The sequence below is a fragment of the Salvelinus fontinalis genome, chromosome 37 (genome assembly GCF_029448725.1).
Source record: "Salvelinus fontinalis isolate EN_2023a chromosome 37, ASM2944872v1, whole genome shotgun sequence".
Classification (NCBI taxonomy): Eukaryota; Metazoa; Chordata; class Actinopteri; order Salmoniformes; family Salmonidae; genus Salvelinus; species Salvelinus fontinalis.
This window is the reverse complement of record NC_074701.1, coordinates 25,851,468-25,870,849: the sequence shown is the minus strand read 5'-3', so window position 1 is coordinate 25,870,849 and position 19,382 is coordinate 25,851,468. Positions and strand designations below refer to the sequence as shown.

Genomic DNA, 19,382 nt, shown 5'->3' with positions numbered 1-19,382 from the left:
GAAAAAACATCTTCTTTTATTGAGAAGAGAGAGAGAAAACACAAAATGAACACTAATAAAAAAACGAACAAAACAACAAAACAACAAACGACCGTGAAGCTAAGTAACGTAAGTGCACAGACAAGCAACAAATGTTCAACATAGACAATTACCCACAAACACATGATGCCCATGGCTGCCTTAAATATGGCTCCCAATTAGAGACAATAAACCACAGCTGTCTCTAATTGAGAACCAATCCAGGCAGCTATCGACATACAAACACCTAGACAAGACATAACCCCATTAAACCTACAAACACCCTAGACAATACAAAAACACACCAACTTCCCCATGTCACACCCTGACCTAACTAAAATAATAATGAAAACAAAGATAACTAAGGCCAGGGTGTGACATCAATAACATGGTAGAAAAAAAAGAGAATCTATATACAATGTGTGCAAAAGGCATGAGGAGGTAGGCAATAAATCGAATAATTACAATTTAGCAGATTAACACTGGAGTGATAAATCATCAGATGATCATGTGCAAGTAGAGATACTGGTGTGCAAAAGAGCAGAAAAGTACATAAATAAAAACAGTATGTACTGAGTAAAGGGTCTGAATACTTATGGCAACGTGATATTTCAGTTTAGAATTTTTTCTAACCTAATAAAACATTTCTAAAACCTGTTTTTGCTTTGTCATTATTGGGTATTGTGTGTAGATTGATGAGGGGAAAAAACTTTTAAATACATTTTAGAATACGGCTGTAATGTAACAAAATGTGGAAAATGTCAAGGGGTCTGAATACTTTCAGAAGGCACTGTAAATCAGATAAAAACAACAACTCATTGACGACAAAGTATTCTAGGGTGAAGGGGGCAAAATCGTGCATGCACTACATTCTGTCAACAGAGAAACATTTGAAAAACGCTATTGAACGCAAAAAAAAGTAATATTTGTCATCACTGATTGTCTTTCTGACCTTGTTTCATGCTTAAGAATCCAGCCCACTGGTTTCATAAAGCCCCTTAATGTGTTTACACAGCTTCCAAGGAAAACAAAGGTTCTGGCCGGAGCCTTGGATCCAAGCTGGCCTTTCAGGGAGAAAAAGAGGAAGAGGGATAGAGAGAGGGAGGCGGGGAGAAGACTGAGTTTAAGATTTGGTTTGCAAGTGCAGGGCCCCCTGGCCCCAATCCACTAACAGCTCATTCTCTCTGCTTGTTTCCTCTCGACATAGGGTCCCTGCACTGTGACCAGGGGACTACGAGGACTTGGAGTCTGTTACTAATGGGGCTTGTTTCCCATTTGAAAGGTTTATTATCTCTGGCAGAGGAATATTCAAACATTCTCGCTGGCCAGGTCCACTGACTTCATATGGTCGATTTCATATTGTCCGTTTGAGTTTGTGTTACAGGGTGAAAAGTTATGATTGAGCAGGTATTTAGACTTAACCAAGGTGGCTATATGAATCCTATAGTCAAGGTGACATATAAATAAAATGATAAACCCAGAGCCATCGAGATACTGATATACACTATACACTACATTACCAAAACTGTGTGGACACCTGCTCATTGACCATCTCATTACAAAATCATAGGAGTTAATATGGAGTTGGTCCCCTTTGCAGTAATAACAGCCTCTACTCTTCTGGGAAGGCTTTCCACTAGTGGTTGGAACATTGCTGTGGGGACTTGCTTCCATTCAGCCGCAAGAGCATTAATGAGGTCGGGTACTGATGTTGGGCGATTAGGCCTCGCTCGCAGTCGGCGTTCTAATTCCTCCCAAAGGTGTTCGATGAGGTTGAGGTCAGGGATCTGTGCAGGGCAGTCAAGTTCTTCCACACCGATCTCGTCAAACTATTTCTGTATTGACCTCGCTTTGTGCACAGTGACATTTTTATGCTGAAACGGGAAAGGGCCTTCCCAAACTGTTGCCACAAAGTTGGAAGCACATAATCATATAGAATGTCATTGTATGCTGTAGCGTTAAGATTTCCCTTCACTGGAACTAAGGGGCCTAGCCCGTACTATGATAAACAGCCCCAGACCATTATTCCTCCTCCACCAAACTTTACAGTTGGCACTATGCATCAGGCAGCATTCTCCTGGCATCCGCCAAACCCAGATTTGTCCGTCATACTGCCAGATGGTGAAGCGTGATTCATCACTCCAAAGAATGCGTTTCCACTGCTCCAGAATCCTCCAGCCGACGTTTGGCATTGCGCATGGTGATCTTAGGCTTGGCCATGTCAACCCAATTCATGAAGCTCCCGACAAACAGTTATTGTGCTGACGTTGCTTCCAGAGGCAGTTTGGTAGTCGGTAGCGAGTGTTGCAACCGAGGAGACAATTTTTACACGCTAGGCACTTCAGCACTCGGTGGTTCAGTTCTGTGAGCTTGTGTGGCCTACCACTTCGCAGCTTAGCCGTTGCTGCTCCTAGACGTTTCAACTTCACAATAACAGCACTTACAGTTGACCAGGGCAGCTCTAGCAGGGCAGAAATTTGACGAACTGACTTGTTGGAAAGGTGGCATCCTATGACAGTGACACGTTGAAAGTCATTGAGCTCTTCAGTAAGGCCATTCAACTGCCAATGTTTGTCTATGGAGGTTGTATGGCTGTGTGCTTGATTTTAAACACCTGTCAGCAACGGGTGTGGCTGAAATAGCCAAATCCACTTATTTGAAGGGGTGACCACATACTTTTGTATATATAGTGTATGTTTAGAATGTCACTTCCAAATGGACTACATGAGTTTCAGTGCACACAACTCAAGTCCCTGTTAAATGTATGAAGCAGAGTTGAGGTGATAATGTCAACAGCTGGCATATGGTAAAGGTCCAGTGATAAATGGTAGCACCACACAATCAACTTACTGTATTCAAGCAATGTGTAGAAACATAACCTATTTACATCCCATTTCTGTCAATCAACATGATTTGTCATCGGGAATGTTATTATTAGTTACAGTTTGCCAATGTGTTGGTACATCATTCGTGTGTGTCATCTGTGCGTGTGAGGGGAGAAGACAGGATTAAAAATAAGTGTTTGGTGAGTAATGAGCTAAATGTCCCTCATCCGAGCCACACATGACTCTTGGATAGAATGATAAACATGGTCAGTTCCTTTTTCACATTGGAAAGCAGCAGCGGTATCACTAATACTCCTCATAATAACAAGTTGTGTAATTTGTCTGACAGGTATTCCATTTTCATATACCACCATGTTCTATTTTCTAATAATCAATCCACTAAGCATTGGCTTTCATTTCTGTTCAATTTATACTGAACAAAAATATAAAAGCAACATGCAACAATTTCTAAGATTTATTAGGCCCTAATCTATGGATTTCACATGACTGGGAATACAGATGTGCATCTGTTGGTCACAGATACCTTAAAAAACAAATGGGCGGTAACGGTATCTCTATGCTTTCAAATTGCCATCAATAAAATGTAATTGTGTTTGTTTTCCGGAGCTTATGCCTGCCCATACCATAACCCCACCATGGGGCACTCTGTTCACAATGTTGACATCAGCAAACCGCTCGCCCACACGACGCCATACAAGTGGTCTGCGGTTGTGAGGCCGGTTGGACGTACTGCCAAAGTCTCTAAAATGACATTGGAGGCAGCTTATTGTAGAGGTTAACATTAAATTAACAGATCTGATGGACATTCCTGCGGTCAGCATGCCAATTTCACACTCCCTCAAAACTTGAGACATCTGTGGCATTGTGTAGTGTGACAAAACTGCACCTTTTAGAGCCTTATATTGTCCCCAGCACCTGTGTAATGATCATGCTGTTTAAACAGTTTCTTTATATGCCACACCTGTCAGGTGGATGGATTATCTTGGCAAGGAGAAATTGTCACTAACAGGGACGTAAAGAAATTTGTGCACAACATTTTAGAGAAATAAGCTTTTTGTGTGTATGGAGAATTTTGTGGATCTTTTATTTCAGCTCATGAAACATAGGACCAACACTTGTTCAGTGTAGTTTGAAAGGTCAACCTGATGCATAGAGGTTGACATCAGCGAAGAATCCACTGCATCCATTATGCAACAATTAACAAAATGTCCACATCGTTTTAATGATGACAACACAAAATGTAAGTATTGCTCATCTCTACCATATCAGTGTTGTGTATTGTGTTGAGAACAAGCCAGTTGTGAGCTGTCATTTTCCAAACACTAGTTTTCGATGAGAGATACAGTGTGTAAGTCTAGGAGGATCATATCATTCATTCATTCATTCTGCACCAGGCCTACAGCCATCCCCACAGATTTTAAAGATCTCACCCTGACCTGTGAACTTCCTGCCTGGACAATTGCAAAGTTTTTTTCTTTCTCTTTTCTATGATCCATCTACAACACTTTCATTCATTATGAGATTTTGAACTTGCCAACCTTTTCATGGGAACTGAGAGAAAGGAGAGGGGACTGTCGCACCAATTGCCCCCCCAAAAGGGACAAAGCAGCCCCTCATAAGAATCTTATTCAAAATGCAGTTTTGTGAATGGATCAACAATTATAGGGCATTCAAGAGTTCAATTAGAAACAGTGTAGAGTAGACAGATATTAATCAAATAGAAAAAGTCTACAAAGGACTTGCCTACCATGAATCCTGTCTTATTATGTTCTCTCAATGTTGACAGTATTGCAATTACAATGTAGCAACTACAGTGCATGCTATATGATTTTATGGGCAAAACTCTCTTACTCAAATTTCTGTCACTCAAAGAAGGGGGATGGATATATATTTTTATGTAACATTTTGGATATTTAATTTCAGGTTTTCACAATCTACCAAAAATCTTTGTTATACTCGTACCCATACCCTCCTAACAATCTTTGCTAGTCAGGTACATTATTATAACTGTAGCAGGGGAGACACTTAGTGGGCACCAGTGAGTATTGCATGTTTATGTGGCACTTCCAAAAACAGGCATTTGTGTGTTACAGGCCAAGGCTTCCGAAACTCGGTCCTGGGTCACCCAAACTATTTTTTTGCCCTATACACAGCTGATTCAAATAATCAAAGCTCAATGATGAGTTTTAATCAGCTGTGTAGTGCTAGGGCAAAAAACTAAACGTGCACCAAGGGGGGCTCCAGGACCAGGTTTGGGAAATCCTGTTATAGGATATGTTTTTATATATTCCCAAATAATATGTTCTGATAAATGGACATCAACTTGGAATAATTATGACTTCCCAATGCCTCCTAATTGCACACTATTGTGGTCATTTAACAATTAAAACAGCTCATACATTCATTTTTGTTATTTCATGTGACAGCTCATTATACACACACACACACACACACACACACACACACACACACACACACACACACACACACACACACACACACACACACACACACACACACACACACACACACACACACACACACACACACAGACACACACACACACACACACACACACACACACACACACACGCCTTGGTGTGCATGGATGACCAAAGCTCCAACCACTACACACAGAATATGAAAGGGCACTGGACAAAGGGCTGACGTCAAATGAACAGTATTTTGTGACGCACTGCTCAAATGAAATGAGAGCGACCTATTAATTCTCAACAAGACTAGCCTGTTCTCTCCATCTCCAACCTTTAAACTACTCACAGATTTGCATGACGGATGAAAGATTTCAATTTCCACTCTATACACTTCTGTGAATGATCATGCTTAAGTGCTTTACTGATGTAGAGTAATATGGTGTTTCAAGTACAGTAGTAGCTTAATATCCCACCATCAATACTGCTCTTGAATCTCTAAATGTCACAAAAGATGACTGAAAAGACAGAAATAAATCCACACTACAAAAACTACAGAACATATGGTTGTTCTCCCTATGTACACAGGAAATCAATCATTTTCACATCTGAAAACAAAAGTTTGAGTAATTTGTTCTTTAATCTTCATGTCACACATCAAACCATCAAGTTTAAACAAAAGTAGTATAATTGTTCACAGTATTGCATTTTGCACAGTGTTAGACTACAGTGTTTCAAGTGAAGGCACAAAACAAGATAATATTCTTGCAAATAAACCCACCTACCTGCAAACATAAACCAGGGAGACCAGACTTGAAATATAACAGTAACACATAATTAAACTAACTTTATCTCTGGTCATATTCAATACCTGAATCCTCCTGTCTCTTTCTGATTGTCTAGTGCTAGCAACAATCTCCTTAGGAGACCCATAAGCCCCAAAGTGCTCTTTACTCAATTGTGCAACTCTGTTGCCATTAAAATATACCTTGTTCTGCTACAAAAGTACATAATGCATTTGCTATATAAGGAGCATGCTCTCACAATAGACAATAGCTATGCACCTAATGCAAATTACTTTCAAAAAAGAACGTTTGCTAAATTACAGAAATGTAGCCAAATTGTATCTATGATCCTATGCTATCCATTCATGTTTTGGTATCTTTATATCTGAGAATTAACCATTGATATCAGGCCACACCCGTCCATGATTATAGACACCTGTGTGTCCTTTGACACTATATAAACGAGTCATCCCGCAGTGTTTGTCATTATACCCTGATGAAGACAGCTTGGCTGTCGAAACGTTGGTTATTAAATTATTGCATCTGAGCTCCTAGAGTGTCCTTTAATTTTCAAGTGTTCTACTCCGCTAGCCAGCATCTTGCCTAAATAGGTGTGCGTTTCTTTCGCCTCTAAACGTAAATGTAACTATACAGCTATGTCAATTCAGGAGTTCCATTTTGAAAATAAAATTATTTTTCAGAATTTAGACTTCAACCATGGTCTATACAGCAGCACCATGTAAATAACAGTAACTATAAAAAGATTGGATATATTCATGCATTTGCTACATTGCATTCATGCATTTCCCCATAAAACTATATTTCACTTTGAGACATCCAGTAGCTGTATACAAATATCAACACCATTAACAAAACATACAATTACAACAAATACCAAAGAGATATGTTTTATTTTGATTTCTTTCTAATATAGTCTCATGGCTTGGAGTACAACGACTTGTAAACATAGATACTACTACATTACAGCAAATTAGGATGCATGATTTCATAAAACAGGATTTCATTCAAATGTACACTAACATTTTACTTGACACCCAGTGTCATAACACGATCATAACCATGTCATAACACTGTCATGACATATTTAGACCTGTTGTAACATACAGTGCATTCGGAAAGTATTCAGACCACTTGACTTTTCCCTAAAAGTTTACGTTACAGCCTTATTCTAAAATTGATTACATGTTTTCCTCATCTATCTACTCACAATACCCCAGAATAAGGCTGTAAAGTGACAAAATATGGAAAAAGTCAAGGGGTCTGAATAGTTTCTGAATGCACTGTATATTGCGTTATTTTATAGCTAGTTATGACACCTACATAAGTGTCAAAACCCACCACATAAGGCAAAACATTCCATTACACCCTAGCATACATGTCAACAGTATATATGTGTGTTTTTTAATTGAACATATCAAAATGATCATTGTAATTGCGCACACATTGATGTCAGACATGCACCTACAACAATGCTCTGTTGATGATGACTGGGATGGATGCAGGAGCAGATTTCAGGGGCAGGACAAGACACCTACGTTTTGACTGATGCCTGATATAAGGTAATGTACGTGATAGGCCTATCTGGCTTATATGAGTTTGATGGTCATAATGCTTTTTGACAGTGTCATAAAGTGTGTTTTCTTAGTCCAAGTAAAGTGACACAGGATGCACATAATGCTTCATGAAATTGTCAAAGTGTATTTGATGAAAAAACATGACTGTAAAGAATTTATAACAACAAAGGATTTAAGAAACAAACTTTCAAACTAAAGGAAACTTCTTGGCAGGTTAAAACTAATTTGAATAACGCAATATGTCACAACAGGTGTAAATATATGGGTCATGACAGTGTTATGACCACATTATGACAAGTTATGTCAGCTTTTATGACATTATGACTGTGTTATGACACTGGGTGTCAAGTAAAGTGATACCAAATTTATATTTTGCTTCATTCATCTAGTTTCCATTTATTTTTACACGAGAAAGAATGACCCTTCACACCTCAATTTAAAATTTTTTTTTTTTTTTTTTTAATATGCGTGCTTGTTAGGCCTGAAACAAAAAACTGCCTCTGACCTACCAGATCAAAGTGTTTTGGTTGATGGAAAAAATCTCAGGCCTTTAATTCAAAGTATGCATCTCTGTATATTAAAAAAGAAGAACGTGATATGGAACCTTAACGCCTGTTATGAAATATGACATGGCAAGCATGATCATCCTGTTGTTGACGAGCACAGCTTTAGGCTCTGTGCTTGTCAGACACAGCTGCATTCTCAGGCGCCAGGATGTTTTCATTTCATAGACGTCTACTGGAACTCACTACTGTTCCTCAGTTCACAAACCTAGGCCTAATGTACACTATATGATTTGTGAATCATTTAATTACACTAATATATACGGTTAGGTGCAGAAGCGCAGTATACCTGGGCTGGAATAAAATACTACTTTGTATCAGCTGTTTTGTGCCCTTGGAGGCCATAGTATGCTGGTTTTTAACAATTCCACCATCTAGTAAAAACATTGTTTTTAAACATTGTGTTTTCTTAGATCGACACTAATCAACAGTATGACTTAATACTAAGTAAAAGAAAAACAATAAGGATCAGAAATACCTATCCATCAAGTTACTACAGTACTTCAAAAGTTGCAACTAGGACAGTAGTAGCCTCTAGGACAGAGACTTCATTGACTACAGATCAGCGGACAACACCATAGAACCCTCCAAGCTCATCACTAAGCTCAGGTCCCTGGGACTGAACACCTCCCCCTGCAACTGGATTGACTTCCTGACGGGCCACCCCCAGGTGGTGAGGGTAGGCAACAACACATCTGCCATGCTGACCCTCAATACAGGGGCCACTCAGGGGTGCATGTTTAGTCCCCTCCTGTACTCCCTGTTCACCCACGACTACGTGGCCGCGCCCAACTCCAATATTAAGTTTGCTGATGACACGACAGTGGTTGACCTGATCACCGACAACGATGAGACAACCTAGCGGGCCAAGAGCTTCAAGTTCCTCGGTGTCCACATCACTAAGGAATTATCATGGTCCATACACACCAACACAGTCGTGAAGAAGGCAAGACAACACCTCTTCCCCCTCAGGAGGCTGAAAAGATTCGGCAAGGGCCCTCAGACCCTCAAAAAGTTCTACAGCTGCACCATTGAGAGCATCTTGACTGGCTGCATCACTGCTTGGTATGGCAACTGCTTGGCATCTGACCACAAAGCGATACAGAGGGTAGTGCGTACATCCCAGTACATCACTGGGGCCGACCTCCCTGCCATCTAGAACCTCTATACCAGGCGGTGTTAGAGGAAGGCCCTAACAATTGTCATAGACTCCAGCCACCCAAGTCAGATTGTTTTCTCTGCTACCACACGGCAAGTCTGGAACCAACAGGACCCTGAACAACTTCTAACCCAAACCATAAGACAGCTAAATAGTTAGTTAAATAGTTAGTCCAGGTAGCTATTGATTATTTGCATTGATCCTTTTTGCGCTCATCACATACACCTCTGCTACCGTTTATCATCTATCCTGTTGCGTAGACACTTTATCCATACCTATATGTACATATCTACATCAATTACATTGTACCCTTGGAAATAGACCCAGTACTGGTACCCCGTGTATATAGCCAAGTTATTGTTACTCATTGTGTATTAATACATTTTTCTATTATTTCTCTTTTTTTTCCTCTGCATTTTTGGGAAGGGCCCATAAGTAAGCAATGCACTGTTAGCCTACACCTGTTGTTTACGAAGCATGTGACAAAATAAGATTTGAGAATGGAGCAAAAACCAGCGTACACATGGACATAAAGACTTTGATGCAACCCTGCTCAGTATTAGCTATACATTGAGTAAATACATATCCTATATACATTCATTTGTCGGCCCTGGTCAGGTTACCTATTCCACAAATCCAGCTGATCTGCTGCACTGGGTCAAGACTTCATCTCTGCGATCAGTTCTGAAGTAGCCAGAGTGGCCCACTTTCCGCCCTAACTGGGAGCGGTGCGTTCTACCTTCCTGGGGACAGGCCTGTGACAGCTGACAACCCGCTGACCTAGAATCAGAGGACAGCTCAACAAACGTCAGACACGAAACCAATGCTTCAACAAACAGCAGGCAACGATGACAGACTCAGGATTAGTGGAGAAGATAAAACGTCTCACGTGTAGAATCATTACTAATGAATGAGGCTGACAAAATCTCATTGGCGACAAGGGAACCCTATGCATAATTTATATGTAACCATGTACTTACCTTTGAAACTGGAAATGTAGGATTATAATCAAAGTGAGACACTAAGCCATGGCCAAAAACACAAGGACCTACTATGGAAAGTGTAGATAATGTACAGTATATCAACAGTAAAAAGATCTAGTTCACAAACTTGCCTGCTTTTGGGGATTCTATGAGGTCTGTTTTCAGCTGTCTGGCGCTGCAGGGGAGATGAAAAGGATGTCAGGTATTTCTACTGTTTACACCCAAGCTCAAAAGCTTATATTATCCAGTTCTGAAATGTTTGGTAAACTATCATGTTTCCCTTTTTTAGATCGGTAGGGAAGGAGGAAGAAAACACATTTCAATAGGCTGTCTGTATATTCTGTTTATTGTGACAGCACCATTTCAAATTCCTGTATAGGCAAATGTATTTGGCAAATAAAGGTGATTCTGATTCTTCTCATTTCCGAAACTGAATCTGGGATGCCAATTAGGATCAACAGTTCTAACGAGGGTTCAAATGTGTAACAATTATGATACCTTCTACTCTCTCCCTGACAGTCTTTCCATGGCCATGCATGACAAGTGTAAAACCAAAAATATAATAACAGCTACCACAGAAAAGATATCTGCCATTGTAAACATATTGCCATCAGTAGTAGGGGAAAAGGCTTGATATTGTACAGTACCATGTAATCTGTGTAGTTTGGTGGACTGGGGGAGCTCTGATAGTACTCCAGTAACCTCTCAGCCAGGGCGATGCGTTTGAGCAGGTTCTCAATGAAATGTTGGATCCGAACTTTACCACATATCTCATGATGGGTGGCAGCCTGCAGGAAATTCTGAATGGTGATGACTTCTCTAAAAAAACATACAAATTGAAAACATGAAGGGAGCAATGAGGAGAGTAGCTAGTAACATACTAACGAATGTTGCTACTGCAATGATTAGTCTTACTCCACTTGCAACAGCAACAATATAAGGAGTTACCAGATTAGTGTATTGGTAACTGTTGTGCGCCATTTGAAGTCATGGTTAAGATTGTGACTAAAAATACAGTCAGGAAAGGTTTAGGTTAAGATTGAGTTACTGGCTCAGACACTCACTGTTCTCGCCTCTCCAGCTCGTACTCTGACTCCTTCAGCTGCTTCTTCAGCGTGGCAATCACCATCACGGCTACGTCCACCTGCCCGCTCAGCGCCCTCTCCTTCTCCTGTACCTCCTGCCTCTCCTGCGCCAGGTGCTGGGAGAGGGCACGCTCACACAGCAGCTCTGTGTCCGTCTTGGCAAGCTCCGTGCTGACCCTGTGCAGCCTCCTCTGCATGGTGCTGTCCACCGCCCGTAGGACCTTGGCCAGCCTGCGCCGGAGCGACATTGCCTCGGTACAGACATTCCGCTCTGGAAACACTACCTCAAGCTTGCTGCCTGGGTCTGGAGGTTCATCAAATGGAAAGGGGGAAGGGATATGATCTGTCCCAGGGCTGGACTTGTGGATTTTGAGACCATCTTTACTGGGTTCTTCCTCCTCATCATCCTCCTCTTCATTCTCAGTCTTTATCTCCTCAGCTGCCTGTGTCCCCACACTAGGCATACGACACCTCTCTATGCAGATAGTGACCTCTTGTGTGTCACTCAGGGAGCGTCCGTGCAGGGCTCTCTCTGGGTGAGAATGCCCCCTGAGGGTCAGAAGGCTCAGCTCGTGCATGGTGTGGTAGTAGCTGTGGCTGTATTCCAGGTGGGCTCTCAAGGAGGCCAGACTACGGAACCTCTTATGCTCCCCACACCGAGGGCACCTGAATGGGAGCTGGTGGTCAGCAGATGCCCCACAAGCCTGCCCATTTACAGTGAAGAGAGAGGTCCTCCTGGCACATACGTTCTGCTGCATTTCACCTACGACCTGGAAGCCAAACACATAATGGCTGATATGACTTTGATATAAGTAATCCAACTACAGCAGACTTATGATAAGGCTAACACATCATGCATACAGCACTCAGCTATATTACTGCAATGGATTAATATTCATATTATAGTAGGCTATGCTATCAAATCAATCCTACATTTGTTTGAATCAAAACCATTGACTATGTTTGTCCCTATAAAAATGCTCTTCAATCAATGTCACCTAACCGACAAATACCTTCGTAAAATAAAAAGGCCTGCAGATCCCCATCCACAACAGATGACAGTGACAGTAATATGGGTTGCTGTTACCTGGTCTGAGCATTTCATATTATTCTGTATGTAAATCCGAGACACTCCATTTAGTATATATGTTGCGATTTGTTTGTATTCATTTGTTACATATTACAATTCGTATTATGTTACGAATTTGCAAAACGTATGGTATGTTACAAATTCTAGCTAGGTGACTAGTTGGCTAACGTTAGCTAGCTGGCTAACTTGACCTAGTCTAGGAGTTTGAAATCGGGGTTAAGTTTAGGAGTTAGGTTAAGGGAAGGGTTAGAGAAAAGGTTTACGGTTAGGGTTAGGAGAAGGGTTAGCTAACATGCTAAGTAATTGCAAAGTAGATAAAAAAGTAGTAAGTAGCTGAAAAGTTTAAATGCTAACGTTGTCCGTGATGAGAGTTGAACTCGCAACCATTGGGTTGCTAGACGTTAACTATATATACCCACCAATCCCCTACTTTTGTTTTTGTCTTAAGTACTGATCTGTCTAATGCAGGGGTAAAAGTAGATTTACATTTCTTACCGGTACGAGACACCCATTTTTTTTTAATACTACAAAAATTACAGGGTAGCCTACTCTGCTGACATTGACAAACATATCAATAAAAACAATGTCCAATCTATATAGCCGGACTACGAAAGAGGGAGACAAATACCATATCACGTCCATCTAACCTGGAGGATGAAATATTTGTCCAAAAAAAGTGTCACTGAGACAATAATAAAGACAGTGAATATGCACACTCACCGGGAACATGCCCGATGTTCTCCGCTGGTGCCAATAAGATAATTGAACAAACAGTAGCCTAAGTTAAGAATTTTGCTGAATAAAAAGAGTGTCAGAATCCGTCTCAACGTCAACAGTGAAGAGGCGACACCAGGATGCTGGCCTTCTAGGCAGAGTTGCAAAGAAAAAGCCATATCTCAGACTGGCCAATAAAAAGAAAAGATGGGCAAAAAAACAGAGGAACTCTGCCTAGAAGGCCAGCATCCCGGAGTCGCCTCTTCACTGTTGACGTTGAGACTGGTGTCCTACGGATACTATTTAATGAAGCTGCCAGTTGAGGACTTGTGAGGCGTCTGTTTCTCAAACTTGAGACTAATGTACTTGTCCTCTTGCTCAGTTGTGCACCGGGGCTTCCCACTCTTTCTATTCAGCTTAGAGACAGTTTGCACAGTTCTATGAAGGGAGTAGTACACAGCCTTGTACGAGATCTTCAGTTTCTTGGCAATTTCTCACATGGAATAGCCTTCATTTCTCAGAACAAGAGTAGACTGACAAGTTTCAGAAGAAAGCACTTTGTTTCTGGCCATTCAATTGATTGGACATGATTTGGAAAGGCACAAATCTGTCTATATAAAGGTCTAACAGTTGACAGGGCATGTCAGGGCAAAAACCAAGCCATGAGGTTGAAGGAATTGTCCATAGAGCTCAGAGACAGGATTGTGTCGAGGCACAGATCTGGGGAAGGGTACCAAAACTTTCTGCAGCATTGAAGAACACAGTGGCCTCCATCAGTCTTAAATGGAAGGAGTTTGGAACCACCAAGACGAGATGGGAGAACCTTCCAGAATGACAACTATCTGCAGCACTCCACCAATCAGGCATTTATGGTAGAGTGGCCAGACAGAAGCCACTCCTCAATAAAAGGCACATGACAGCCAAAGGCACCTAAAGGACACTCAGACCATGAGAAAGAAAATTCTCTGGTCTGATGAAACCAAGATTGAACTCTATGGCCTGAATGCCAAGCGTAACGTCTGGAGGAAACCTGGCACCATCCCTACGGTGAAGCGTGGTGGTAGCATCATGCTGTGGGGAGGTTTTTTAGCGGAAGGGATTCGGAGACTAGTCAGGATTGAGGGAAAGATGAACGGAGCAAAGTATAGTGATCCTTGATGAAAACCTGCTCCAGAGCTCTCAGGACCTCAGACTGGGGTGAAGGTTCACCTTCCAACAGGACAACGACCCTAAGCATACAGCCAAGACAACGCAGGAGTGACTCCGGGAAAAGTCTATGTCCTTGAGTGGCCCAGCCAGAGCCCAGACCTGAACCCAATATAACGTCTCTGGTGTGATCTGAAAATAGCTGTGCAGCGACGCTCCCCATCCAACCTGACCAAGCTTGAGAAGATTTGCAGAGAAGAATGGGAGAAACTCCCCAGATACAGGTGTGCCAATCTTGTAAAGTCATACCCAAGAAGACTCAAGGCTTTAGTTGCTACCAAAGGTGCTTCAACAAAGTACTGAGTAAAGGGTCTGTATACTTACGTAAATGTGATATTTCCATTCATTTTATTTTATTGTAAAACCTGTTTTTGATTTGTCATTATGGGGTATTGTGTGTAGATTGATTAGGGGTAAAAATTAACAATTTAATCAATGTTAGAATAAGGCTGTAACAAAGTATGGAAAGTGAAGGTATGAATACTTTCCGAATGCACTTTATTTTTTACTATTTTCTACATTGCAGAATAATAGTGAAGACAAACTATGAAATAACACATACGGAATCATGTAACCAAAAAGGTGTTAAACAAATCAAAATATATTTGAGATTCTTCAAAGTAGCCTCCCTTTGCCTTGACAGTTTTGCATACTCTTGGGATTCTCTCAACCAGTTTCATGAGGTTGTCACCTGAAATGCATTTCAATTAACGGGTGTGCCTTGTTAAGTTAATTTGTGGAATTTCTTTCCTTCTTTATGCATTTGAGAGCCATATTTGGTTAAAAACGAAGTATACACTATGAAAAGAACAGCTTAAATAAGCAAAGAGAAATGACAGTCCATTATTACTTTATGCAATGAAGGTCAGTCAATACGGAACATTAAAAGAACTTTGAACTTTTCTTCAAGTGCAGTCTCAAAAACCATCGAGCGATTTGATGAAACTGGCTCTCATGAGGACTGCCACAGGAAAGGAATACTCTGCTGCCGAGGATAAGTTCATTAGAGTTACCAGCATCAGAAATTGCAGCCCAAATAAATGCTTCACAGAGTTCAAGTAACAGACACATCTCAACATCAACTGTTCAAAGAATGTGTGAAGCAGGCCTTCATGGTCAAATTGTTGCAAAGAAACCACTACTAAAGGACACCAATAAGAAGACACTTGCCTGGCCCAATAAACACGAGCAATGGACATTAGACCGGTGGAAATCGTTCCTTTGGTTTGAGGAGTTATTATTTTAGATTTTTGGTTCCAACTGCCATGTCTTTGTGAGACGCAGATTAGGTGAACGGATGATCTCTGCATGTGTGGTTCCCACCATGAAGCACGGAGGAGGAGGTGTGATGGTGTGGGGTTGCTTTGCTGGTGACACTGTTTGTGATTTGTTTAGAATTCAAGGCACACTTAACCAGCATGGCTACCACAGAATTGTGCAGTGATACGCTATCCCATCTGGTTTGCGCTTAGTGGGACTATAATTTGTTTTTCAACAGGACAATGACCCAAAACACACCTCCAGGCTGTGTAAGGGCTATTTGACCAAGGAGAGTGATGAAGTGCTGCATCAGATGACCTAGCCTCCACAATCACCCAACCTGAAACCAATGGAGATGGTTTGTGATGAGTTGGAGCGCAGAGTGGGAACTCCTTCAAGACTGTTGGAAAAACATTCCAGATGAAACTGGCTGTGTGCAAAGCTATCAAGGCAAAAGGGTGGCAACTTCGAAGAATCTCAAATATAAATTATATTTTGATTTGTTTAACCTTTTTTTGGTTACTACATGATTTCATGTGTTTCATAGTTTTGACATCCTCACTATTATTCTACAATGTAGAAAATGGTCAAAAATAAAGAAAAAACCTTGAATGAGTAGGTGTGTCCAAAATTTTGACTTGTACTGTATGTGTATTTTAATGACATTCTGCGATTGTCATTAGGCCTACACTTGTAGCCTGAATTGGTGCATCCACTGTTGTCCATGGGCACCTCGGTCTCGGCCGCTTATCTCCGCTTTGTCGGTGAGCGTCTCAGCCACTCATCACCAACTTGACAAAATGTAAGTGGTGTCCTCAAACCACAACGCAATTTGGTGCGTATACCACCCAGTTTCCATTCAATTTGCAAATTTTTCATGAGGCTGACATTAGAGGTCGACCGATTATGATTTTTTTCAACGCCGATACCGATACCGATTATTGGAGTACCAAAAAACCCCGATACCGATTAATCGGCCGATTTTTATTTATTTATTTGTAATAATGCCAATTACAACAATACTGAATGAACACTTATTTTAACTTAATATAAAACATCAATAAAATCCATTTAGCCTCAAATAAATAATGAAACATGTTCAATTTGGTTTAAATAATGCAAAAACAAAGTGTTGGAGAAGAAAGTAAAAGTGCAATATGTGCCATGTAAGAAAGCTAACGTTTATGTTCCTTGCTCAGAACATGAGAACATATGAAAGCTGGTGGTTCCTTTTAACGAGTCTTCAATATTCCCAGGTAAGAAGTTTTAGGTTGTAGTTATTATAGGAAAATTTCTCTATACCATTTGTATTTTATATACCTTTGACTATTGGATGTTCTTATAGGCACTTTAGTATTGCCAGTGCAACAGTATAGCTTCCGTCCCTCTCCTCGCCCCTACCTGGGCTCAAACCAGGAACACATCGACAACAGCCACCCTCGAAGCATCGTTACCCATCGCTCCACAAAATCCGCAGCCCTTGCAGAGCAAGGGGAACAACTACTCCAAGTCTCAGAGCGAGTGACGTTTGAAACGCTATTAGCGCGCACCCCGCTGACTAGCTAGCCATTTCACATCGGTTACACCAGCCTAATCTCGGGAGTTGATAGGCTTGAAGCACAGCGAAGAGCTTCTGGCAAAACGCAGGAAAGTGCTGTTTGAATGAATGCTTACGAGCCTGCTGCTGCCTACCACCGCTCAGTCAGACTGCTCTATGAAATCATAGACTTAGTTATAACATCATAACACACAGAAATACGAGCCTTAGGTCATTAATATGGTCGAATCTGGAAACTATCATCTCGAAAACAAGACGTTAATTCTTTCAGTGAAATACGGAACTGTTCCGTATTTTATCTAACGGGTGGATCCATAAGTCTAAATATTCCTGTTACATTGCACAGCCTTCAATGTTATGTCATAATTACGTAAAATTCTGGCAAATTAGGCGGCCCAAACTGTTGCATATACACTGACTCTGCGTGCAATGAACGCAAGAGAATTGACACAATTTCACCTGGTTAATATTGCCTGCTAACCTGGATTTCTTTTAGCTAAATATGCAGGTTTAAAAATATATACTTCTGTGTATTGATTTTATGAAAGGCATTGATGTTTATGGTTAGGTACACATTGGAGCAACGATACGCACCGCATCGATTATATGCAACGCGGGACACGCTAGATAAACTAGTAATATCATCAACCATGTGTAGTTAACTAGTGATTATGATTGATTGATTGTTTTTTATAAGATACGTTTAATGCTAGCAAGCAACTTACCTTGGCTTTTACTGCATTTGAGTAACAGGCAGGCTCCTCGTGGAGTGCAATGTAATCAGGTGGTTAGAGCGTTGGACTAGTTAACTGTAAGGTTGCAAGATTGAATCCCCCGAGCTGACAAGGTAAAAATTTGTCGTTCAACCCCTGAACGAGGCAGTTAACCCACCGTTCCTAGGCCGTCATTGAAAATAAGAATCTGTTCTTAACTGACTTGCCTAGTTAAATAAAGATTAAATAAAGGTGTCAAAAAATAAACAATTATAATAATAAAGAAAAAAAAATCGGCCAAATCGGTGTCCAAAAATACCGATTTCCGATTGTTATGAAAACTTGAACTCGGCCCTAATTAATTGGCCATTCCGATTAATCGGTCGACCTCTAGCTGACATACAGTAATGTTCAATAATGGTGTAGTAGCCTATTTTGGGGGGCATGTATCAATTGTAATATGCTCATGTTTTACCGGTAAGGTGTACCCCCACTATTAATTTTCAGGGACATCATACCAGACCACCTTACTTTCCCCCCTGGTCTTATGTAAGCATACCAAACTTATCATACTAATTTGAATTACCCAGATATACGTTTACTATGTTACGTCTAGTCTATGAGATCAGGCTGGGTTGACAGCAGACTCAAGCACATGCAATTTAAGTATTTAGCTAAGCAATGATACATAACGGCATTCAATATTAACTGTGTACAACAGCTTATGTCGTACATGTAACAGGTAACGTTTTATGTAGGCTAGTTATTAGCTAACGCTGATAGCATCTCTTCCTACCCTATGCATGGCTCATCAGGACTAGCTAGCTAGCCAGGCGGCTCCTACCGATACATAGCCCCATATGGTGTTTAATAAATGTACAACATTATCTATTTCAAGCTGTGTATACATGTAATCTCGCGTGCATATAGTTTACCTGTATTTGAATAACAGTCTCATGCCGAAAAAAAGCTAGAATTCCCCCTGCACACAAATGTCCTGCGAACGCTTTTGAAAATGTTATAGTAGACGCGTCTGGGAAGCTGCACAGGGAAAGAATACTAGATAGTGACGATCAGCAACAAAATATCAATGGAATGTTGCTAGTAAATTGCTACAATGTCGCGTTTAATGGCTACTGAAAAGGAACAGCAGCGTTGCACATGATGGCATATATAACAGCGCAAAATACGTTTTTGTTGAATGGAATAAATAGTAATGTAGCTGTACAAATTGCCAACTAAGTTAATAAATAAGAAATTGTAAATTATTAAGTGTCAGGCCATTGAATTATTATTGTTGCTTGCATCCCATAATGTGCAGCTCACAATTCGGCGTGACCACTCTCTGAGACAGACGGGGTATAAAATCAGACCATAT

General features: G+C 40.8%; 1 protein-coding gene across 2 annotated transcripts; it reads right to left on the bottom strand.

Annotated features, from left to right (window-relative positions):
* Positions 1 to 5,914: 5,914 nt before the first annotated feature.
* On the bottom strand, positions 5,915 to 19,334 carry LOC129836431 (protein ZNF365-like). Of its 2 annotated transcripts, none has more exons than XM_055902593.1 (5): positions 18,940 to 19,334; positions 11,443 to 12,233; positions 11,026 to 11,197; positions 10,510 to 10,553; positions 5,915 to 10,175 (listed from the first exon to the last, which is right to left on the bottom strand). In XM_055902593.1, exons 2-5 carry the CDS (start codon positions 12,219 to 12,221, stop codon positions 10,019 to 10,021), a joined length of 1,152 nt encoding a protein of 383 aa, XP_055758568.1. In that variant the 5' UTR covers positions 12,222 to 12,233; positions 18,940 to 19,334; the 3' UTR covers positions 5,915 to 10,018. The 2 variants fall into 2 exon arrangements, with proteins under 2 accessions (XP_055758568.1, XP_055758567.1); XM_055902592.1 differs by having other exon boundaries at positions 18,017 to 19,333.
* Positions 19,335 to 19,382: the final 48 nt, after the last annotated feature.